Here is a 26,195-nt window from a genome sequence, read left to right on the forward strand (position 1 = left end):
CACCAAAAGAAAAGCCATAACAGAACAAGGCGGAAAAAGTAACACTGGAGAATTTGCTAAGCCTTTGAACAGTTTTCAACAATGTCACCAATGAATGTTGCCCCTTTGCTTTTGAGTATTTGCTCTCAAGTGTTATTTAGAAATAGATGAAAGAACTCCTTAAAAATCCCAACATAGGAGAACAAATTGCAAGTAGGAAGTTCAAGCTCAGGAAACCTCTAAAGAAACAAATCTAAACTGTTATAAACATTTATTTAAAAAAACACACACTACTACTTTATTCAATGCAAAACAAATTAAAAAAGGTCACTTAGGAAAACAGATGTCAAAATTTGCTCAGTACATTAGGCAGACTATTGTGAACATTAAAAAGGCACTATTGTTGGTTGTCAGAAATTATCTTCCTTTGACCACTAGATCATGCTTAATGTATAAACTGAACAGATAGAAACAACAAATTCAAGTGTTCCTAAAATTGTACTCTAAATTTCTACATTAGAATTAATATCATACAAATTATACTTTGAACTAAAAAATAGAAATGAGCAAGAGTTATAGAATTCATAGTAAGGAAAAATAGATTGTTTCAGATGAATACTCTGCTCAGAGTTCCAAGAATGAAGAACAAATCGTTCAGTCTGCCAGGATGACACACCTTAACATGTATTGACCACAAAGTGCTCAGTTGCTTGTTGGTTTAAAATTCAGACCCAAATTTGAAACTGACCTGGCCTAAAATGTGGGGTGCAGTAAGAGAAGGGAAATAATATTGATTCATGTTCAAATTGCTATTGAAATATAAATGGATGCACGTCTTCAAACTTTGACAGACTTTACTTTACATTTCCTACCAAGATTCTTCATGACCAAAGTGGGAAAAGGGTTGGCAAAATAATGGAGAAAATGGGCAAAAAGGGATAATGCACAACCACAGCAAGTTTCTGGCTCAGGTCTCTTTCAGTTGAAAGATTCTAAAAATTTTACATCCCAAATTTTTGTTCCAAATTTATCCCATCTCCTTTCTATTTTGTTATCATTCTGGGAGTACAACACAGAAGACTACAACACAAATTTATTATTAGGCAATAGAATTTAAAACAATTTATGCAGCACAAAAACATTGCTGCCCAAATGTGTATACATTGCATTTGTTTCCATCCAGTGTAAAATTACACAATAGTTAAATTATCTACTTGGAATTGAAATCATGCATTTTAATCAGTCAAGCAACTCAAAGTCTACCTGCCAGTCACAAAGTCATGCATCAGACCTTAATATAAAATAATTTTATTCCTTTGCTTTTAATTATTCAACCCAAGAGGTTAGTGCATAATTTGGGGGATATAATACCTTTTCTTAAAAGTTTTGCTTTTCTTAAAAGCTCATAAATGAACATTTCCTGAGAACGCATGTGCTGGAAACTCACTGCGTTTTGGCTAGTAGCTAGAAAAATGCTTTACAAAAAGAGTACACACATGACAACAGATAGTAATAAATGAAGGAAACCAACTAAACAGTATTTTCTTAAATCTACCGTAAGTAATATACATTTAACTAAAATAACACTACCTTAAAATTTAATGCAGTATTTCCAAATTCTTCACATTATGTTTTTTGCTCAGAAAAATAAAATAATGTTGCAATCAGTTCAGTAGTAATATATTGGAAGAGGAAGCAAACCTACTAAGGGTGACATCAAACTGAATAACCTTTGGCTCATTTAAACTTTGGGAAAATCCAACTGCACGAGTTATGGACTATTGGAAATAAAGCTCTTCAGGGATAATCCATGCTGGTTAGCTTAGATAAATTTGTTATTCACCTAAATTTTAATGGCAATTTAGTAACCAGCTTTCAAACACTGATGCAAGATTGGTTGGAATGTAATTAGAGTTGACCCCATCCTGCCATATATCCATTTTCTAGCATCTGCTGCACTCATGTCTTTTAAGCATTTACAGTGATTAAAAAAGTTGTCTCTAAAATGGCTGATTAATGCCATCTGCTCATTCTTCCCCACCGCCATACATCTCAGCTAGTTTTCTGAAGCGTGGTCCCCAATTGTTTAAGTGGTCATAATCCTGATCTAAATCAGAGTTGGTGGATGAGTTCACGGAGCTCAAAGATTCGGCTTCAGATCCACCACCTTCATAATCAAACACCAAGAGAGAGTCATAAGGAGGAGCAGTTGGATCATTATCTGCGGTCTTCAAATTCTATAATGGAGAAAAAAAAGAAAATAAATCCAATTCCTATCACTGCACAAAAGCATTTTATGATCATACAATTCACTTAATGTTCACACTTTAATAATAGTGGTGCCTTACCTCATCAATGAAGTTGCCAATCTCATCTGGGTTTGCTGGGCGTGGCCGATACTGTGGTGCCAAGAGTAAGGGGGCCACATCATTACGAACAACTTCTGGCCTTGCATCTAGACCTCTGTGCAGTTGACTGAGATCATAATCCTGTTAAACAAGTGAAACAGTTATATCACAACATTAGTATGGAGTTTTTTTTTTGCATGTTCACTCTTAAAGGTGGGAACTGAGCATGATGTGCCCCTGTGAGCAGTATGGGTTTGACATGCATGTCAAATGCCAAAGAACGACACAGTGAAGAACCCACATGATTGGCAGTAGAGACAATGCCAACATAAAATGCTCCCAATTGGCAGCCACCCTGTTTAAAGATGAGAAATTAAGTGGTCAAACACAGAGCTGCAGTTTGCTTGAGATAGAAAAGAGATATTACATGCAGAATGACCAATGACAGACGTGCAATCTTTCAAACCTATTGGAGGTGGGAAACTAATAAATAATTCAGGACAATGCATCCAAAGGTTTATCCAAATTTCTCTGCCAAGAATCTTTCATTAGGCAAGCCAGCCTTTACCACTTAGAATACATTGGCAGTAGTTGGCATGGCTGATGGTCAGCTGAGAAAAAGCTAGTCTAATTTATTTTTCCACCCATATATGGCATAGGAGCTTTACTACTAATATCCATCTTAGTTGAACTCAGGGAAGTGATGGTGAGCTGCCTCCTTGAAAATCTCTACTTTGACTCAGTTGTACAGCATGGAAACAGACCCTTTGGTCCAACTAGTCCACGCTGACTAGTTATCCTAAATAAATCTAGCCCTATTTGCCAGCACTTGGCCCATATCCTTCTAAACACTTCCTATTCATATACCCATCCAGATGCCTTTGAAATGTTGTAATTGTACCAGCCACCACCACTTCCGCTGGCAGCTCATTCAATACACGCACCACCCTCTGTGGAAAAAAAAAAGAGGCCCGTCAAGTCACTTTTAAATCTTTCCTTGCTCATCTTAAACCTATGTCCTCCAGTTTTGAAATACCCCCCCCCCCCGGGGAAAAGACCTCATCTATTTACCCTATCCATGATTTTATAAACCTCTATAAAGGTCATCCATCAGCCGCCGAAGCTTCAGGGAAATAACTCCAGCCTATCCAATCTCCAACCCTGGTAACATCTTGTAAATCTTTTCTGAACCCTTTCAAGTTTCACAACACCCTTTTAATGGGGGGGGGGGGGGGGGGGTGCGGAGACCAGAATTGCACACAGTATTCTAAAAGTGGCCTAACCAATGTCCTGTACAGCTGCAATATGACCTCCCACTCCTATACCCAAATGCTCTGACTAATAAAGACAGGCATGCTAAACTCCTCCTTCGCTGTCTTTCAAGGAAATATGAACTTGCACTTCAAGGTAACTTTATCCAGCAATACTCCCTAGGACCTTGCCATTAAGTGTACAAGTCCTGCCCTGATTTGCCTTTCCAAAATGCAGCACCTCACATGTATCTAAATTAAACTCCATCTGCCACTCCTTGGCCCATCTGATCAGGATCCCATTGTACTGCAGGGTAACCTTCTTCACTGTGCACTTCACCTCCAATTTTGGTGTCATCTGCAAACTTACTAACTATATCTCCTAAATTCACATCCAAGTCATTTATATAAAATGATGAAAAGCAGTGGACCCAGCACAGAGCCTGAATGGTGTATAGTAAACAATGAAGAAACAGCAATAGCAGTGAACTTTTGCAATTCTGTTACAGGAAGTGGTTAAGAGCCAAAATGTTTTTAAGAAGAAATTAGAAATAGTTCTTGGGACTGAAGACATCAAGAGGTATGGGGTGAAAGCAGGAATGGGGTACAAGGTTGGATGATCAGATTTTGCTGAATGGTGGAGCAGATTTGAAGGGCTGAATGTCTTATGTGTTTCTGTAAGAATATAAAAGAGGCTGAGGGAATACCTCAGAGGTTTATAAAATCATGAGGGGCATAAATAAAGGCCCTGGGAATAGCAAAAGGTCTTTTTCTAGTGTTGGTGAGTTCAAAACTAGATGACATACCTCTACCCACATGACCACATCTGAAGAGCCCATTAAAAGGATCCTTCCTCATTATTGCAGTGATGGTTTCCATTATCAATAATACAATGCCCCTACCTCCCTTACAATCCCCCCAATCCCATCTGAAATTTTGATGCCCTGGAATATTGAGCTACTAGTCCTGGCTTTCCTTCAACTGTACTCAACTGACTGCAACAATATCACATTCCCACACACTGGTCACTGCTCAAAGTTATCTGCGTTACTTGTCAGACTTGTTGCACTAAAATAGCTACAATTTAATTTTCCTGGACCTCCCAGTGTGCAGTATCCTGCCCATATCTTCGCCATAATTTGGATTGTCCTAGTAGTCCTTCCATTTCTGATAATACCTTACTTCCAATTTTACATCTCCTCTGTGCTCCAACCCCTTGAAAAATTAACTTAAAACCTCCTCTGCAGCACGAGCAAGCCTTCCAGCAAGAAGGGTCAACTGCCCAGGTTGTACAGGTCCCATGTATCCAACAAGTGGCCCCAATAGCCCAAAAACCTAAAGTATTCCCTCCTAAGACTATTAAAAGGATTGGACACTCTGGAGGCAGGAAGTATGTTTCCGCTGATGGGCGAGTCCCAAACCAGAGGACACAGCTTAAAAATAAGGGGTAGGCCATTTAGGACAGAGATGAGGAGAAACTTCTTCACCCAGAGAGTGGTGGCTGTGTGGAATGCTCTGCCCCAGAAGGTAGTGGAGGCCCAGTCTCTGGATTCATTTAAGGAAGAGTTGGATAGAGCTCTCAAGGATAGTGGAATCAAGGGTTATGGAGATAAGGCAGGAACAGGATACTGATTGAGGATGATCAGCCATGATCATATTGAATGGTGGTGCAGGCTCGAAGGGCAGAATGGCCTACTCCTGCACCTATTGTCTATTATCCTACACTATCCCTTTAGCTACTGTTCATAAGAACATGAATGCACTATTCAATGGTGATCCACAGGGATGACTATCAGGATGACCAGTTCTGAGGAAGGGTCACCAGACCAGAAATGTTAACTCTGATTTCTCTTCACAGATGCTACCAGACCTACTGAGCTTTTCCAGCAACTTTTATTTTTGGATAATCATGGGCATTCAGAGTTGTTAATACCATATAGAGAAACAAAAATTAAAACCTGGTTATATATTCTCCCTTGGAAATGGTGATTGCCTGGTGTGCATGCAATGAGTGCAACTTGCCACTCAACATCCCATGCCTGAAATGTCACTCAGTCTTGCTACATATGAGCACAGACTGCCTCAGGAGAAGAGGCTGTGAATGTACTAAACAGTATGCAATTAGAAAAAATCTCACTAATGGCCTTGAATTGATGGGAAGTCCAATATGAAGTATCTGGACCTAGAGTCCCTGAGGACCTTCTGCAACAATGTTCTCTATCTCAGAGATTCATTTGAAACTTGATGCAAATTTGGCCACAAGGACACAAGCCTATTCAGAAATCAATGTACACAAAAGCCATTGCAAATTAATAGGACTAGCAGACACTATTTTATTTTCACTGGTGCCTAATCTGATAACTGGTAGAAACACCGGTGTAATAACAAGATGAAAAAAAAAAAATCAATGCTTCTAAATCTAAATTGATAATCCTAGATGTGGAATATTGGATAATTTGGATTCAATAAGTTTAGATATTTAATAGTCAAAACCCAAAATTGAGTTCTAAAACATACCTTCCCATTTAATATCCAAACCACAGAATTTTATTTAGTCATTCCCATATGACTGATAGCTCACATTCCAAAACAAAAATAGATAGTTTCAAGAAAAGTGTAGTTTAAAAACAGCTTTTTTTGGTGATTGCTTTATCAATTTATGAAAAACAAATCTGGATTACAAAAAAGCTTACCAATTCAAATTTATTATCCTAGAATACCAGATGGTGTGCTTGGATAGTTGTTAATTTCACATGTTACTTTTGAACAAGACTGACAAAAAATAAACTATTGTCCAGGTTGAGATACAATGTTCAAATGTTTCAAGGATTCAATCCAACTTTGTGGCATTTTGTATCCTGATGATCTGAAAAATTCCATTTGCTTCCACAGACACTGTCTGACCCGATATTTTCAGCAATGTTTCTTTACAAATCTATGGAATTGAATGTTGGAATCTGTTATAGTTCTAAACTGAAGGCTACTGGTGCAGTACCAACAATGCTGGAACACCACTTAGGCATGTCACAAGCTATACTGCAAGTGTGCTATCAAAGTACAATGGTTTTGACTGAACAACCGTGATGCCCCAAACATTTACGAGCTACTCGTCCGAGAGATCTTCAAATAGTTTGTATTGCATGTAGAGTGTCTTCTACTCATTCTAGATGAAAAAAAAGTCACTGACAATTTCTTCAGGAGGAAGTGGCCATTTCAAACTATCTTCACAAAACTTATAAAAAAAAAGAACAGCTAATCTGAATGTGACATTCAAACAATTCTACACTTCAATTAAATTCCTGAGTCTGGATTTTGAACATTTAAAAAATTATTGTAAAAAAGAACTTGTTCCAATTAATTTGTTTCCATAGATCAAAGACTTCAGTCTTTCCCTCCCATTACTACACTCAAGTTTTTGAATTTGCACTTTTTCCACGTTTGATTGCCATTCAAGTTTCAACTTTCGTAGTGATTTATAACTTAGTATAGAATTGACAGTACATTAGTCAGACCCTTTTGAAAATGTGGTTCATTTAGTCCAGCTCAAGTGGCTTAGATTCCTCCTTTTATAGATGGGACATTTACATTCTCACAGGGTACATCCATATTACCATCTTTCATGACAAGATTCGCATTTAATAATGCAGTTCTATTTGGAGGAGCACAGGTCAGCTGTGAATAGTAGGTCCAGTGTCTAACAAATGTATGAATTAATGCAATCATATTACACTAGACATAAGTGAACCCTTTGTAGAAAGTAGATCCCACTGCGAGTGTGCAGAGTAAAATCAATAAGCAGATCTTTAAAAGCTATAAACTTTAAACCCTGACACTTACTTGGTCTTCTTCACCACCACCTTCTTCATCGTAATAGTAAATGTTGTCCCGAACATCCTCTTCAGGCAGTAGAGGCTCCTTTTTGACATTCCGCCTCCTTTTCACAAATAGCAGAAGCAGCAGCACCAAGACTGAAAGAAAAAAATATCAGAATTTAAAAACACAAAAACTCAGATCCTGCATTTGACATCAGAAACACAGACATCTAAAAGGCTTAAATGCTCAAGAATACAACAGCATTTCAGCGGCCCAATGCACATATCAACTATACTACCAAACCTCACGCATGAAATCATTGGCTACTTGTCAAATTGAATTACTATGTAGAAACCAAACGAAGAAGAAAAAAAAAGCACCGATTAGAATAGGTGATCTTCCACATCCCCACCAAATGTTGAATTCAATAAGGAAATGCCTTTGGCATTTACACTAGATATATTATATCATATTACAATAGACATAAGTGAACCCTTTGTAGAAAATATATTCTGCACACAGTCACTGGAATCAAGTCAATAAGCAGATCTTTAAAAGCTATAAACTTTAAACCCTGACACTAACTTGGTCTTCTTCACCACCACCTCCTTCAATAATAGGAAATGTTGTCCCGAACATTCCTTTCAGGCAGTATATGCATGTGAAAAAATTGCTGAAAATGTGTTGCTGGAAAAGCGCAGGTCAGGCAGCATCCAAGAAGCAGGAGAATCGACGTTTCGGGCATGAGCCCTTCTTCAGGAATGAGGAAAGTGTGACGAGCAGGCTAAGATAAAAGGTAGGGAGGAGGGACTTGGGTGATGGGAGTTGGAAATGCGATAGGTGGAAGGAGGTTAAGGGGAGGGTGATAGGCCGGAGTGGGGGTGGGCGCGGAAAGGTCAGGAAGAAGATTGCAGGTTAGGAAGACTGTGCTGAGTTCAAGGGTTGGGACTGAGACAAGGTGGGGGGAGGGGAAAATGAGGAAACTGGAGAAATCTGAGTTCATCCCTTGTAGTTGGAGGGTTCCTAGGCAGAAGACGAGACGCTCTTCCTCCAGCCATCTTGTTGCTATGGTCTGGCGATGGAGTCGTCCAAGGACCTACATGTCCTTGGTGGAGTGGGAGGGGGAGTTGAAGTGTTGAGCCACTGGGTGGTTGGTCCGGGTGTCCCAGGAGGTGTTCTCTGAAACGTTCCGCAAGTAGGCAGCCTGTCTCCCCAATATAGAGGAGGCCACATCGAGTGCAGCGGATGCAGTAAATGATGTGTGTGGAGGTGCAGGTGAATTTGTGATGGATATGGAAGGATCCCTTGGGGCCTTGGAGGGAAGGGGGGAGGTGTGGGCACAAGTTTTGCATTTCTTGCGGTTGCAGAAGAAGGTGCCGGGAGTGGAGGGTGTGGACCTGACGAGGGAGTCACGGAGGGAGTGCTCTTTTCGGATAGGGGAGGGGAGGGAAATATATCCCTGGTGGTGGGATCCGTTTGGAGGTGGCGGAAATGCCGACAGATGATACGATGTATATGGAGGTTGGTGTGGTGGTAGGTGAGGACCAGTGGGGTTCTGTCCTGGTGGTGATTGGAGGGGTGGGGCTCAAGGGCAGAGGAGCAGGAAGTGGAGGAGATGCAGTGGAGAGCATCATCAATCATATCTGGGGGGAAATTGTGGTCTTTGAAGAAGGAGGCCATCTGGGTTGTACACAGTCTTGGAACTGGTCCTCCTGGGAGCAGATGCACTGGAGACGAAGGAATTGGGAATATGGGATGGCGTTTTTACAGGGGACAGGGTGGGAGGAGGTATAGTCTAGGTAGCTGTGGGAGTCGGTCGGTTTATAGTAAACCACAAGGGATGAACTCAATTTCTCCAGTTTCCTCATTTCCCCTCCCCCCACCTTGTCTCAGTCCCAACCCTCAAACTCAGCATCACCTTCCTAACCTGCAATCTTCTTCCTGACCTCTCTGCCCCCACCCCCACTCCGGCCTATCACCCTCACCTTAACCTCCTTCCACCTATCACATTGCCAACGCCCCTCCCCCAAGTCCCTCCTCCCTACCTTTTATCTTAGCCTGCTTAGCACACTTTCCTCATTCCTGAAGAAGGGCTCATGCCCGAAACGTCGATTCTCCTGCTCCTTGGATGCTGCCTGACCTGCTGCGCTTTTCCAGCAACACATTTTCAGCTCTGATCTCCAGCATCTGCTGTCCTCACTTTCTCCATGTGAAAAAATTGGCCAATTTACTTCCAATGTTAATTTACAGAGCTCATTTCAACAAATTCATTATTGGGTGTCAAGCACTTTAAGCCCCAAATCATAGAAAACACCTCAAAAGCATAAGTTCTATTTGTCCTTCTGTCAAATAGATGACAATCAATGTCAATGCTGTTCTCACTAATATCAGTGTAGACCAAAGTCTACATAGATCGGGTTTGAATTTGTGGCTGACAGAGACCCCGCTCCAAAGATTCTTTCGAACATTTTCCATAATTACCACTTGTAGCATGCAAGGCAACAATCTCCATCTAAACTCTGCTCATTCCATAGTAAAGCTGGCCCACAGCTGCACAGCATGTCATCGTAATTATTCAGGAATGCTGGTTGCATTTTAAAGAGGACATGTAAAGAATAGCAGAATACTTGTTTTGGATCTCCGAAATCCTGCCCTTGTTTGTTTTACCAAAATATATCTTGCATTTGTCCAATTTAATTTGGATAGACTCCATCTGCCACTCCTCAGCCCAATGATTCAAGTAATCAATATTTATTTGTAATCTTTAGATAACCTTCTTCACTGTCCACTATACTACCAGTCTTAGTGTCATCCACAAACTTATAACCATGCCTTCTATATTCTCATCCAAGTAATTTTATATAAATCACAAGCAAACTTGTACTAATCCTGGTGGAACACTGCTGATCACCAGCCTCCAGTCTGAAAAACAAGCCTCCACCACCACGCTCATACTGTTTGGCCAAATTTGTATTCAATTGGCAAACCCAAGTGATTTAACTTTATTAATTAGTCAAATATGCAGAATCTCAAAAGGCTTTACTAAAGTCCAACTAAACATTAAGGGCAGAGCAGTAGATAATTCTTTTTCTTACTTCCTCAAAAATAAAACTCAAGTTTGAGAGACATGATTTCTTTTGCACAAAACCATGCTGACTATTTGTAATCATTCCTGGCCTCTCCACTTGCATGAACATCATATCTTCCAGAATCACCAAGTACTTATCCACCAGTGATACCAGACTCATTAGGTCTACAGATCCCAGGCTTTTCCTTACAGCCATTCTTAAATAAATCTTGAGATGACCTCTTTAAAACAGAGGGTAGCAACGGGAGATTTAATTGATGTTCAAAACCATGAAGGGTATCAATATTGTAATAACAGGAAACTTGAATGGCAAGACATTTGGTAGCCAGACGTCATCACATTCAGATAATTAGGAAAATTCCCCACCCCTCCCTTGCTTCAAGCAGCAAAATATTATGGTCTGGAATATATTGGCTAAAGGTGGTGGATGGAGGGTGGGGCATGAAGGTGGGAGCAGACTCCATAACAACTGTCAAAAGGACATCAAATGAGTACATGTGGAGATGGCAGCGAAGTGCAAGGAAATAATTGCAGAGCTCTGCAGAAAGTTATTGAAAAATAGACAAACTTGTTATTTCTTTCAACGAGCCAGTATAGGAACACTATGGTATGGCTTCAGTCTGTGCTGTAACATCCTGAGATTCCTCGAACCTTTAGCACTTACAGGCACTAATTTAATATAGTTGTATCAAAGTTTTTGAATTATGGAGTACTTACGGGACAAAAAGGAAAATCCAATAGCAACAAATTAGAATTACTCTAAAGCATCGATTGTTGAAAACTTAAGAGTGCAGATTATTAAGCTAACTTTTGAGATACAAAAAATTTAATCTGTATGTGAACAATACTCACGCAGCAATGCTAAAATGGCACCCAGAATAGCCAAAATGCCAGAGATTCCAAATGCAGCACCAGCTATCCTCTCTTTACATCCTCCATTCTCATGACAGTCACAAACTTCTATCGGCAGTCCTGTGAGTTGAGACAGCTGTGGCTTTCCACTGTCTGTTATTTTTAAAGGAACTTCATATCGGCCAGGCTCCAGAGTTTTCTGCAGTAGTAACATTACCACTTCATCTAAAAAGGGATAAAAACGTTAAAAAATCTGATGTACTTTAAACAATCCTGAAAACAAGCTCACTGTCTTTTTTAAAGAATGTTCTTTTCAAGCTATGCATTTATTGCCCACATCTAATAACCCTTGAACTGAGTAGTTTTCTAGGCCATTTCAGAGGGCAGTTCAGAGCCAACCAGTCATGGATCTGGAGTTACATGTAGGCCAGGCAAGGATGACAGATTTCCTTCCCTACAACAAAATGGACATGGTCATAAAAATCCAACTGATACAATCAATGATCGGCCTTTGGCTGCCAACGCAGAGACTAGACTTCAAATTCTGATTTATTAATTTAAATTTAAGCTGCTTTGCCCATACAGCACATGGTATTTGGACTAGTAGTTGAATGACATTGTCACTACACCACTGTCTTCTCCCATTTCAGGCAGGATGCCACTCTCAAATGTTGTCATCTTATTCAGGCACACTGTATAAAATAGCATTAGTTGTTGTCCAGGGGATTTTAAACAGTACTGCAATAAGTTAATCCTTAAAATTAAAAAGTCGGCTAGAATGCTGTGGTACCCAGTCCTTCAGAAATTTGTGCGGACAATGTATAGTTGCGTATCCTCCATGTGCAACTCATTATTACCAGCTTAGGACCATGCAGGAGAAATTGGATTTTTGCATTCAACCACCGCTTCCAGTCAGACATTAAATTAGAAAGGAATCAAGTCTTGGTTTGCAAAGTTTCCAGAGAAAAACTGAGCAGTGCAATCCCATCTGCTGTCCATATTAATTTAGCATTTAGGCGTTCCTTAAATCTCATCTCCCAAAGTCAAAAGTTCTTGATTGGCAATTTAATTGCATTCACAAACCAAAAAGGTACAGATACAGATGGTAGATTTTCTGTTGAACGATCAAGTTCAATTTAGAATGATTGAGATTGGCAGGTCAGTTAGGAATCCTTTTCTGATTATTCAATTTTTACAATTTCTGCAATCAAAACATTCAAACATGATTTCTCCAACATTAGCTCTAAGTCTCTCCTCCTCTCACATTATGTTTGCAGAAAAAGCCACAAGGAACACCTCTGCATAGCACTATATAAAAAAAAAGGTGTTTGATCCAATTCTCAATCATTTCTCTCATTCTGTCTGTTCTCAGCTTAACATTAATTCCATGTGCCCATTTGTCAAGCATCTGAGATGCTTCGTAAGGTCAAAGGCATTAAGTGCACATGGATATGGGAGTAAAGATTTAGGGAGCCCAAATAATCACTTCTGCTAATCATTCTCAAGCAAATCCCAACAGAAACTCAAGGGGATGTACCACAAGCTGTCGACACATTCAGATGGAAAGAAAAAAATTTGAAAGAGGGAAAAAAATTGTTTGAGAAAGAAAAAAAAAAATTTAAAAAATAAATCATTTTTTGGATAAGGTTATCCTTTTGAATATAAGCTGCTTACTATTTTCCGTGGGTTTGATTGTCCAGTTACTCTCAGCTCCATGAGTTGGCTGCACAATGTAAGGAAAAGTGTTGGGTGGGATGTCTTTGTCCATAATGGTTACATTGATAGGAAGTGGATTATGATTGCACACAAGGTTTGTAGAAGCAATAGCAATTGGGGGATTGTCATTGACATCTTCAAGCTGCAGAATGAGGGTCCCAGTACCAGTAGCAGATGGAGAACCTGTGGAAACAAATGGAATTCTGAATCCTAAAGCAAAACTTGGTAAAAAGTTCAATACTCAACTAAATCACTTGATGAGTCTTTTATATCATCCATAGTGGTTGCACAATCAATCATTCAACCCATCTTATGCAAGAAGGGCCCCAAAAAAGTCTCATCCATCACAGCATCAGATTTGTGTTAAATGACTCTTTGTTGCTTCTGCTGCTTATCCTATCCCACATACGAGAAAAGAACTTGAAGATTTTCCCCAGACCAAACCCCTGCTTCCTCGAACTGCTATCAATGTGGATGCGCTGGATTTCTCTCTTCCATTAGAAGTTTGCCACACTTCCACTTCAGTTGCAATCTTTTAAAGACTGAAAACTGAAGCTTCTATTTTCTTATACGAAACAACATAAATATCAAGAGGTCAAGTGCATCAAGGGGGTATTTCTATGTACATAATTCACCAAAACCCAAGGGAATGTCCATGTTCGCACTGAGTGGTTATATTACTGTGGTCCACTATAACAATGAGAAACCAAATACGGTTACTGGAACTCTGCAGTTATGGTATTTTGACTTCCATTTCACCTTTTTGCTTATACGCAACGTTCTGTTACAAATTGTGCCAAAAGGTTTCCACCGCAACTGTTTTTGCTGTAAGTCATAAAATTCAAACTTTCAAAATAATGGGCATCATTTACACTTTTTAAAATGTCTTGTCACACAGAGGGTAGTACAACTTGCATAAAGCAGATTAAAAACTAGTCATGCATTTCCCACTGGATCGACCAAAAAAAAAATGGTCTAACTGCCTTAAATTGAAGACGGATGAACAAAACTGGAAACAGAAAAGTTCCTATTTTGGAAAGCAATGGAGGTGGCAAAAAGTTAATACTTCCTTAGGTCATTAAAGTTACTCAAGAAAGGAGGCCACAATTGCCTATATTCCTCCATTATTATTCCTTCCCAAAGGCTTGCTGATCACAGTTGTAAATTTAATTTGGACTTCAGTGTTGGATATTTCCAACCCAAAATTATGTAGGCATTATGACAATATGGTTTCATTGGAGATAAATTTTAAATGCGCTACATATTCCATGACAAGCAGTGAGATTTAGAAGCAAGGTGAGAAAATTAAATTTTTTCCAGTGTTTTTGTGTATTTGACTGTCCCATCTAATGTTTGCAGGTCTGCCAGAACCATCTATTTGAGAGAAGATTTTAAAGATGACATGAGATATTTTCTGGTCAGCTGGCCAGACCTAAAAAAGGTGCCTGAAGTTGGAGATAGTGCACAAAAGCAACAGCGTGTTAAAATGCATTTTTAAAAACAGAATTTTCAAATCAGCCAAGATAATTTGCATAATTCCTCCTGGTTATGTCATAAAGGTAGAGAAATATTGCAGCAGTCACCATCGAAGTTTGCCAGGTTATTAAAGACACAAATTATGGGGGTTGCTCACAAAAAAAAAGTTATACTTACCATTATCATAAGCAAGTATTGTTGCAGTATATTTGCTGTCCTCAACAAACGGAGACTCTCTGTCCATTTCTTTAACTAGTTTAATTATACCAGTATCTGACTCAATTTCAAACCATTTTGCTGGGTCACTTCCCATTCGATAACTGGAAAATAAAATTGAAAAAAAAAGTTACCACAAATCCAAATTTAAAAAAATAAGAGAAAAAAAAGGGCAAAGCACAGTTTCCTGTTGAACTCTACATACATTCATTCCAATTCACCATAGTGGAGCAGTCAAATACTTCAGTATGGAATTACAATTCATGCAGCAGGGTACAAAACTGGGTAATCATGTCTGAAAATGTACTTTTGGGACAACTTAATTCAGCATAGGTTTTTCTTTTAAAACAAGCAATCAGATAACAATGGTTAGATTAAGATTAGTCCATCATGCAGGGCATTAAAGGTTGTGTAGTACCAAGAAATAAAGCCAAGTTTGGGATTTAAAATCCCACCACAATTCAGTGATGTTTGCCAAGTAACGAGGTGGGATGCTAAAAGGGGCAAGGAATTCCATAGTACTCAGGTTAAGAAAATAGGGGGAAAAAATGTACAGAAAAAGAAACTGCTATTAGTCATCTTCAACCCACCGAAGCTTTGAGATACCTACAGTTTTGTCTGTACTTTATTTCCCCCCCTTTCATAATTAAAGATTATACAAAAGAGGTAACAATACACAGGTGGATAGAAATAATACGATAGAAGAATGATGCCAGAGTATACAGAGATCTTAATCTCCAATCAACATGTATAAAAGGTGCACGCAGACTTGATGGCTCAAGCCTTTCAAAATGTTTGTACCACAGAGGATTTGTTGTGTGAAAACACTGCAGCTGACAGGCCACATGGAAGCAAATCTGATTCAATGTGTTTTGATGATCATCCACATCAAAAGACTGACCATGACATGAACTGCCAGTTCCTTAGACACATTCTTGCTGATCTTGCACTGGCCTCTCCAGTCATGACAAATATGGAAGATGAAGTCGCTTATAGATTAAGCATAAGGACTCAATCATTGGCTAAAGCTGCATTGTAATTTAATGGAATTAAACTTCATGCAACACCAAGCAGAAGTAAAATACAAAAGCCTGAATTTTGTGCTCAGCAGCAAAAGACACCATAGTGGGGCTGAGCAAAAGTGCAAGCCAGATTGCAAAATTTTAAAGACAGAAAAATGGAGATCAAATTGTCAATTTAATTATTTTTATCTCTATACAAAAATTGGCACGTGCATATAGGATTAAGGGAGGACTAAGAGAAAATAAAATAAATTTTAAAATCGTGAACGCTTGTGAAAGATAGATCAGTGGTTGCAAAGCGACCAAATCTTAGTCAATTCAGGACACTTTTGTAATAAGTGAATGAGGCAAAAACGTTTCCAAAAACAGGTAGCAAGCAACCACGCGAAGGCCATGAATAACTCAACGTTGACCAATTACGTTGTTCCATGGGCTGCTAGAACCTTTTTGCATTAGTAATACTATTTAACAAGGACAAGACATATCTACCTGACATTTGCAAATAGAAAGTTACCACTACATGAAAAAAAATGTCCTAAAAATCCACTTCATACCTAACTATTTGGTCTTGAGCATTGTCAGGATCCTTTGCTGAGCACGAGGTTACTGTACTTTCTACTGGTAGATTCTCAGGCTTTGTGTCTCTCTTAGTTTCTGGATCAAATATTGGTGCTTCATTTACATCTAGTACATTGATGATGACTGTAGCAGAGGAAAGTGGCATGGTTGAGGTCAAAGGTATTTGATTCCTCACTTCAACGATCACCCGATGCTGTTTGCTCCTCTCATAATCCAAGGGCTGGATAGAGAAAAAGGTTGAATTAACGCATGCATGCAATACTAAAGAAGCATTATTTCAATGTAAAAGCAGAAAATTAACAGAACGGCACAGCTCTATTTTCAACAGGTTTGGGTGGGTGAGACACTTTCCCCAAAGATGTCAGACTCATATCACCACCAAACGCCACTGCAGAACTTTCAGAGTTCTGCAGACCTTGTAAAAACAAAAAAGCAGGACCAATTCCCCCAATTTGTATTAGTATGCGATAAAAGGTGCAGCCTGGTGCTGGTTGCTAGCCTGCACGGTGTCACTTTGTACCTGGCTGGGATCGTTATGAGGTTAGGACCTTGCCCTTCTCAGTTTTTATGACATCTGATGAAATTGTGATTTTCTATATTAACTTGTGTAACATATGTAGAGCCAGGATTGTAATGAGACAATATTTACAACAATTAACTATCAAAAATTAATCTGAAACTTCTGTTGACTATCAGACCAGCTGGCTGGCTGCTCACCATCAGATTGAAATATACAGAAACAAGATGGAGGCCTCATACACAGAGCATTAAATGTCATCTAACAGTCTTAATAGTACAGAAAAAATACAATCTCATCCATTTTCCCCTTTGAAGAATAGATGCATGCTAGTATCTTAATGCATAAAATTAATACGCTGGTGGATGTATAATATGACTGGATCTGTCATTATGACCTAATTATGTAGCTTCACTCTGCAGTGCGCTTCAAACATGGATAAATATGTATGATGAGTTAGGGACACATGATGGTTTGGTATAGCACAAGAGGATTCTAATAATGCCAAGTATAACAGACAGTTGGTCACATACAAAACAATGTTGCCCATTGCCCCAAAGAATCTGACCATTCTTTGTCACGATGGAACTGGAATGCTCGTGGCTTTATCTGGGATGGGTAAAAGAAAAAATATCATTTTTTGATGAAACCATGCATTCATAAGATGATTTCAAACTGATCCTTTGTCCTGCTCTCTGCATGCATATTGATCATGCTCTTGTGCAATTTTCTCCCCAAGAATGCATCTTGTGTATGTGGTTGGGGTATCAAAAGTGTGATGACGGAAGGACTTTGTGGATTACTTGCACATGTTAGTTTAAATGTCCTCTTGTTGAGAAAATTCAAGTTTTTTGGCCAGGTGGTTCACAAAGTATGCATGGGCAGAACATTCTGCAGGAGTCAGGGTACACAGCTGTATGAGAAGCATCACCTAAAATCAGCCAGTTTGAATTAATTTCCAAAATGTAGATTACTTTTAATTGTCTGCAAACTAACTGTATGGTGTTAACAAACAAAATGGAAAGCTCTACCTTAACTAACTTAAGGACTCCATTATTGTGCAAATCTGTCTCCATCGCAAACTGCTGTCTCTCGTTTCCAAAAACGATGCTATAGTTTGCTTTCCAACCAGGTGAATTAAACTCATCTTCGTCAGTTATCGAGAGAGTTGTTACATCATAGTCATTTTCATTTTCACGAACATCTACAACAACCTGCAAGTCAGAAAGATAGAAGTCATGGGGGAGAAGCAGCTTAGCAAAATTCCCTAACAAAAAGATCAAGTTCAGCATAGTTTGCTGGGATAATTACTCCCTCCTTACAACCGTTAGCAATTCCTATTTCAGATCCAAAATCCACCTTCACTCCTAAAGGAAAAAATACTGGAGAATTCTTCCCAGGTCCAACCTTCAACATTTTGTTCAAATGACTGTTCATCATGTGGGAGCCTATTGTCCCTTGAGCAGTACAGCAGACAATTCTACCTTGATCTCAGTCATTAGCAGCAAAGGGTACAGGATTATGATCTGGGACATCTTGATTAGAATCCAAAATTCACAGGCAACAGGCAAATCCACCCATCACTACATTCAGGCAAACAGCTCAAACCCATTAAATAAAACAAATACCTCTTTAGTCTCAAATTGTGGAGCATTATCATTTGTGTCCATAACGGTGATTATTGCGTTAGCGTCGGTAAACATGCCGTCCCCTTCCATATCAGCTGCTCGAATTGTAAGTGTATATTTATTCACCAACTGACAGGAGAGAAATAAAAAAGAACAAAAAAACAAATTTGTAAGTACATAATACACTCAGTCAAAAATCATCCTCAAAGTAATCTCAGCTCTTAATGCCTGTATTTCCAGCTACTAGCAGTTTGACAAACAATGGTTAAAAATGACATTGGAATGGGTAGAGGTTGCTACATATGTGCACCCTTGGATGTGTATGTGCATAATTTGACAATCACGTCAGACACTATCTTGTTAAAAGGACAAAGGAATTTTTACCCACATTTGAAGCAGCTGTTAATCCATTTCAAAATAAAAACAGCAAACATTTCCAGTCCTTGTTGCAATTTTGGTGTGCCCTGTAATAGTTAGCTTGAGTGCTGGCTGAGTCTGAGTAAATCAACGACATGAAAAATAACCTAATTACTTGCTATAAACATAATTTCCAAGATCCTTTTCCTGGCTCAGTTTGATAGGTCCCACATCAACTACTCAACTCAGTTCAGCCTGAAGTCAAATCTTCATGCTCTGCACCTCCCACCTGACTCGACTGTACTCCTGACCACACCCCCTAAATAAACCAGAGCTCCACATTCTTCCTACTGGATCCTCCAAACCCCAATCACAATGATGGCTCGAGTATCCCCATTATCAAGCATTTAGATCCACTTTTAGCATCCAAACTGACTCATGACTTCTTTGAAGGGCCATGCATCAGGAATTCTGGTGAAACCTGTCAGGCTCTGCAGGAACTGTGGCTGGCTAGGAGTTGCCTAGCTCGTAATGAAGCTGGCTTGGCGCTGTCTCACTATTCACATCATATTCTGCACCAACTGAAATTAAGGGTATCAGGAAGAGGGGTGGGAATTCTTGAAGTCCCAGCTATTCAAACCCTCTTCCCCTGCCAAATGGTTTCTGTCAAACAAGGCTGGAGGTAGGAAAGTGTGGGCTCCAGTCCTTAGGATAGTCATTTTTAGAAAATTATTGGTCTTATTTTCAGATTTTTATATTTAGCTAAGTTTTCCTTCATACATTCATGCCATCCAATTTAGAACATTTCCAATGGACTAGTGATCATTGCAAAGCAATTATAGAGTCAGAGGTGCACAGCACAAACCAGACCCTTCGGTACGTGTCCATGCTGACCAGAGAGCCTAAACTAATTTAGTCCCATTTACCAGCACTTGGTCTATATCCCTCTAAACCCTTCCTATTCATATACCCTTCCAGATGCCTTTTAAATGCTGCAATTGTATTAGCCTCCACCACTTGCTCTGGCAGATCATTCCATACATGTACCACCCTCTGTGAAAAAGTTGCCCCTTAGGTCCCTTTTTAATCTTTCCCCTCTCACTCTAAACCCCTATTCCCTCTAGTTCTGGACTCCCCCACCCTGGGGAAAAGACCTTGTCTATCTACTCTATCCAAAGCTTTTATGATTTTACAAATCTCGAAGGTTAACCCTCAGCCTTCGACACTCCAGGGAAAATAGCCCCTGCCTATTCAGCCTCTAATCCTGGCAACATCCTTGTAAATCTTTTGCGAACCCTTTCAAGTTTCAAAACATCCTTCATATAGGAGGAAGACCAGAATTGCACACAATATTACAAAAGTGGCCTAACCAACATTCTGTACAGCCAGAACATGACCTCCCAATCCCGATACTCAATGCTCTGAGCAATAAATGAAAGCATATTAAACGCCTTCTTCACTATCTTGTCTACCTAAGCAGAGCTGGCTGGGCAGGTGATGTGCTGTTGCTGTATGATGTGGGAGCTGGCTGATCCCATTGTGAATGGCAGTGACCACATCTGCAGCAAGTGTTGGTTGCTGGAAGAACTCCGGATCAGAGTTGATGATCTGGAATCTGAGCTTCAAACACTGCGGCACATCCGGGAGGGGGAGAGTTACCTGGATGCTTTGTTTCAGGAGGCAGTCACACCTGGGAGATTAAGTAATTCACATTCAGCTAGTGATCAGGCACAAAAGAGTGTGACTGTAAGTGAGGCAGGTAGGGGGAACCGGAGTTCAGGAGTGGAGGAGCCTCAGCCCTCGACCTTGTCCAACAGGTACGAGATTCTTGCTCCCTGTTCGGATGAGGAAAAGGGCTCTGGACAGGATGAGCCAGCTGACCAAGGCACCATGGTGCAGAAGGCCATTCAAGAGGGGGGAGCTAATAGACAAGTAGTGGTTATAGGGGATTCTATAATTAGGGGGACAGATAGTATCCTTTGCAAGCCGGATCGGGAGTCTCGCATGGTGTGTTGCCTGCCCGGTGCCAGGGTGCGAGACATCTCCGACCGTCTTGAAAGGATATTGGAGCGGGAGGGGGAGGATCCAGTTGTTGTGGTCCACATTGGTACCAACAACATAGGCAAGACTAGGGTGGAGGACCTGTTTGGGCATTACGAAGCACTAGGCAGGAAATTGAAGCACAGGTCCTCAAGGGTCATAATCTCCGGATTACTGCCCGAGCCACGTGACAATTGGCATAGGGACAAGAAAATTAGGCAAGTAAACACGTGGCTAAGGGATTGGTGTGGGAAAGAGGGATTCCACTTCATGGGGCATTGGCATCAGTTTTGGAACGGGGGGGATCTGTACCGTTGGGACGGTCTCCACCTGAACTGATCAGGTACCAATGTTCTAGCGAAGAGGATAAATAGGGTGGTCAGTAGGACTTTAAACTTCTGAGTTGGGGGAGGGGAAGTGAAAGCGACAGGGAGTATGGAGGTAAATGGCAAGATAAGCAGCAGGATAGCATGTTTCCAGGCGGATTTAAAATTGAGGCAGACTGAGAATACAGTAAAAAGCAAGGATAACTTAGGACATATGACTTCCAACATCTCTAATGATAAGGAAGTTAGCATTAAGGCACTTTACCTGAATGCTCGTAGCATTCATAACAAAGCCGATGAACTAATGGCACAGATAATAGTAAATGATTATGATGTAGTAGGCATCACAGAGACTTGGTTACAGGGGGGTCAGGACTGGCAGTTAAACCTCCATGGTTTTTCAACTTATCGAAAAGACAGAGGTGGGCAAAGGGGGTGGGGTTGCCTTGTTAGTTAAGAACAAAATTAAATCTATGGTATTGAATGACATAGCGTCGGATGATGTGGAGTCTGTGTGGGTGGAATTGAGGAACCACAAAGGCAAAAAAAACATAATTGGAGTTGTGTATAGACCTCCTAACAGTGGTCAGGACCAGGGACGCAACATGTACCGGGAAATAGAGAAGGCATGTCAGAAAGGCAAGGTTACATTGATCACGGGAGACTTCAATATGCAGGTGGACTGGCTAAATAATGTTGCTAGTGGATCTAAAGAAAGGGAATTCATGGAATGCTTACAGGATGGCTTTTTGGAACAGCTTGTCATGGAGCCCACAAGAGAGCAGGCTATTCTGGACCTAGTGCTTTGCAATGAACCAGACTCTATAAAAAACCTTAAAGGGAACCCTTAGGAAGTAGCGACCATAATATGGTAGAGTTCAGTCTGGAGTTTGAAAGGGAGAAGGCAAAATCGGATGTAATGGTGTTACAGTTGAATAAAGGTAATTATGAGGGCATGAGAGAGGAACTGACTAAAATAGACTGGAAGCAGAGGCTAACCGGGAAGACAGTAGAGCAAAAATGGCAGGAGTTTGTAGGTATAATTGAGGACACTGTACAGAGGTTCATTCCCAAGAAAAGAAAGATTAACCGGGGAGGGATTAGACAACCTTGGCTGACAAAGGAAGTCAGGAAATGTATTAAAGAAAAAGAGAGATCCTATAAAGTGGCTAAGAACAGTGGGAAATCAGAAGATTGGGAAGGATACAAAAGCAAACAGAGGATAACAAAGAGTGTAATAAGAAATGAGAGGATCAAATATGAAGGTAGGCTAGCCAGTAATATTAGAAATAATAGTAAAAGTTTCTTTCAGTACATAAGAAACAAACGACAGGCAAAAGTAGACATTGGGCCACTTCAAACTGATGCAGGAAGCCTAGTGATGGGAGATAAGGAAATAGCAGGAGAACTTAACAAGTACTTTGCGTCAGTTTTCACAGTGGAAGACATGAGTAATATCCCAAAAATTAAAGGGTGTCACGGGGCTGAGTTGAGTATGGTTGCCATTACAAAAGAGATAGTGCTAGAAAAAGTTAAAAAGTCTTAAAATTGATAAATCTCCTGGCCCCGATGGGATACACCCTAGAGTTCTGAGAGAGGTGGCTGAGGAAATAGCAGAGGCATTGGTTGAGATCTTTCAAGAGTCACTAGAGTCAGGAAAGGTCCCGGATGATTGGAAGATGGCTGTTGTAACCCCCTTGTTCAAGAAAGGATCAAGGCAAAAGATGGAAAATTATAGGCCAATCAGCTTAACCTCGGTTGTTGGTAAAATTCTAGAATCCATCATTAAGGATGAGGTTTCTAAATTCTTGGAAGAGCAGAGTCTGATTAGAACAAGTCAACATGGATTTAGTAAAGGGAGGTCATGCCTGACAAACCTGTTGGAATTTTTTGAAGAGGTAACAAGTAGGTTAGACCAGGGAAACCCAGTGGATGTGGTCTATCTAGACTTTCAAAAGGCCTTTGATAAGGTGCCACACGGGAGGCTGCTGAGCAAGGTGAGGACCCATGGTGTTCGAGGTGAGCTGCTGGGATGGATTGAGGATTGGCTGTCTAACAGAAGGCAGAGAGTTGGGATAAAAGGTTCTTTTTCAGAATGGCAGCCAGTGACGAGCGGTGTCCCGCAGGGTTCGGTGCTGGGGCCACAGCTGTTCGCATTATATATTAATGATTTGGATGAGGGAACCGGGGGCATTCTAGCGAAGTTTGCCGATGATACGAAGTTAGGTGGACAGGCAGGTAGTACTGAGGAAGTGGGGAGGCTACAGAAGGATCTAGACAGGTTGGGAGAGTGGGTCCAGGAAATGGCTGATGGAATTTAACGTGAACAAGTGCGAGGTCTTGCACTTTGGCAAAAAGAATAAAAGCATAGACGACTTTCTAAATGGTGAGAAAATTAATAAAGCCAAAGCACTCTGGGAGTGCTAGTCGAGGATTCTCTAAAGGTAAACATGCAGGTTGAGTCCGTGATTAAGAAAGCGAATGCAATGTTGTCTCTTATCTCAAGAGGGTTGAAATATAAAAGCAGAGATGTACTACTAAGACTTTATAAAGCTCTGGTTAGGCCCCATTTGGAGTACTGTGTCCAGTTTTGGTCCCCACACCTCAGGAAGGACATACTGGCACTGGAACGTGTCCAACGGAGATTCACACGGATGATCCCTGGAATGACAGGTCTAACATATGAGGAACGGCTGAGGATACTGGGATTGTATTCGTTGGAGTTTAGAAGATTAAGGGGAGACTTAATAGAGACGTACAAAATAATACATGGCTTGGAAAAGGTGGATGCTAGGAAATTGTTTCCATTAGACGAGGAGACTAGGACCCGTGGACACAGCCTTAGAATTAGGGGGGGTCATTTCAGAACAGAAATGCGGAGACATTTCTTCAGCCAGAGAGTGGTGGGCCTGTGGAATTCATTGCCATGGAGTGCAGTGGAAGCCGGGACGCTAAATGTCTTCAAGGCCGAGATTGATAGATTCTTGTGGTCTAGAGGAATTAAGGGCTATGGGGAGAATGCTGGTAAGTGGAGCTGAAATGCGCATCAGCCATGATTGAATGGTGGAGTGGACTCGATGGGCCGAATGGCCTTACTTCCACTCCTATGTCTTATGGTCTTACCTGTGACTCCACTTTCAAGGAGCTATGAACCTGTACTCCAAAGTCTTTGTACAGCAACACTCCCCAGGACTAGGACCTTACGATAAAGTGTATAAGTCCTGCTAAGATTTGTCTTTCCAAAATGCAGCACCTCACATTTATCTAAATTAAACTCCATTCCTTATTCCATTGGCTGACCTGATCAAGATCCCATTGTACTCTAAGCTTCTTTGCTGTCCACTACATCTTCAATTTTGATCAAGAGTGTGGTGCTGGAAAAGCACAGCAAGTCAGGCAGTATCTGAGGAAGAGTAGAATCAATGTTTCGGGCAAAAGGCCTTCCTGTGTCTCCAGCCCTCATTTTCTCCTCCAGTTGTGGTGTCATCTGAAAACTTACTAAGTCTGCCCCTATGTTCACATCCAAATTGTTAATATAAAAGTGATGAAAAGCAGTGGACCCAGCACCGACCCTTGAGGCACACCACTGGTTAAAGGCCTCCAGTCTGAAAGACAACCCTCCACCACCCTCTGCCTTCTACCTTTAAACCAGTTCTGTATTCTAATGTCTAGTTCTCCCTATACTCCATGTGATCTAACCTTGCTAACCATTCCACCATGAAAAGCCTTGTCAAACAACTTGAAGTCCATATAGATCACATCCACTGCTCTGTCCTCAATCCTCTGTTACTTCAAAAAACTCAAATATAGTTAGAAGGGATCCAAAAAAGTTTCTTCAAAACAAAAAAAAAAGGCCATGATGCAATTTCCACCATGCTCCGAACCTCCTATGCTATAGTATTAGACCACATCAAGTGAGGGATCATTACATCTCAACAAGATGCTTAACATTTTAGTGATCAGCTCTTCATCACTGCACAAGAGGCTTATTTATCTACGATCACTTACCTCTCTGTCAAGTCCACCACTTTGCACAGATATTAATCCTGTTTCTGAACTAATTGTAAACATTTGAGAGCTGGGCAACTCCGGTGTTTGAGACACAATAGAGTACCTAATTATCCCATTCAAAGTATCTGGTTGGTCTTTGTCTGTAGCTGTTACATTCATGAAGGAGGTACCTACCAAAACAAATGTTAACTTACATCAGTTACATAAAACCTGACATATTGATCATTGCCAAATAGTGATTCACTGCTCTCCTTGGAAATAGTGCTGTGAGATGTTTCAAGTCCATCTGATAAGGTGAATGCAGCTTTGTTTAAAGCTTTCATTCAATTGGGCAACTCTCCCTCTGAGTCACTAAAGTTTCAGTCTACTTGGAGTTCAAGTCTCTGGAGTGAGACTTGAAACCAAAAATCAGAGTCAGGCGTGGAAGTGGTACAAATGGGAGCATGGATGCTGGTCAAAAAAAGGAGGAAAGCAAAGATACATACACTTTGGCAGATGAGGCCAGAACCATATCAGTCATATTCTTATTGAATGTTAGAGCAAGTTTCAAAAGCCAAATGGCTCTTTTTGCTCTTGTATACCATGCACCCATGTTCCTAAAAGATTACAAAAAATGTTAATATGGTACTTTGTTTCAGCCTGCAGCACTGCCCTTACTGATTATAGTAATAAAAGGCTGCATTTTATCAAAAATTAGATGGGGTGCTATTTTATTTGGTACACAAGAGGCAGAATGCTGAAAGCAACAGTTTTAAAAATGAACCAAGTTAGGTAGTTTCAGTGAGGAGAAAGACTTCATAGACCTCAATGCAGAATTCCCTATACAGATGGTTTTTGCTTTCTTCAGAGCATGAAAACATGTGTTGAAGGCAGACCAATATATTACATAACATTTTAATGAAGTTACCCCCTAAAAGTAATTTGAGAAGGTAATTAGGATAACTAAAAGTTTGGGTAGAGTTTATAGCCATTTAACT

The 26,195-nt window shown here is 40.4% G+C and overlaps 1 protein-coding gene across 3 annotated transcripts in view; it reads right to left on the reverse strand.

Annotated features, from left to right (window-relative positions):
• Window positions 1-235: 235 nt before the first annotated feature.
• The window catches only part of cdh31 (cadherin 31), a 51,701-nt gene continuing 25,741 nt past the window's right edge, over window positions 236-26,195 (reverse strand). For all 3 annotated transcript variants that reach the window (XM_043706766.2, XM_043706764.2, XM_043706767.2), the window contains 10 exons: window positions 25,216-25,388; window positions 18,485-18,613; window positions 17,888-18,070; window positions 16,315-16,559; window positions 14,700-14,842; window positions 13,005-13,229; window positions 11,331-11,555; window positions 7,415-7,545; window positions 2,328-2,468; window positions 236-2,216 (listed from right to left, as the gene is read on the reverse strand). In XM_043706766.2, coding sequence (XP_043562701.2) covers window positions 2,007-2,216; window positions 2,328-2,468; window positions 7,415-7,545; window positions 11,331-11,555; window positions 13,005-13,229; window positions 14,700-14,842; window positions 16,315-16,559; window positions 17,888-18,070; window positions 18,485-18,613; window positions 25,216-25,388 — 1,805 coding nt within the window. In that variant the 3' untranslated portion in view covers window positions 236-2,006. The remainder of the gene's footprint in view (window positions 2,217-2,327; window positions 2,469-7,414; window positions 7,546-11,330; window positions 11,556-13,004; window positions 13,230-14,699; window positions 14,843-16,314; window positions 16,560-17,887; window positions 18,071-18,484; window positions 18,614-25,215; window positions 25,389-26,195) is intronic.

This window comes from Chiloscyllium plagiosum, unplaced genomic scaffold (assembly GCF_037043375.1).
Source record: "Chiloscyllium plagiosum isolate Xiang-an unplaced genomic scaffold, Cpla_swu_hap1 HiC_scaffold_17, whole genome shotgun sequence".
In the NCBI taxonomy this organism is placed as follows: domain Eukaryota; kingdom Metazoa; phylum Chordata; class Chondrichthyes; order Orectolobiformes; family Hemiscylliidae; genus Chiloscyllium; species Chiloscyllium plagiosum.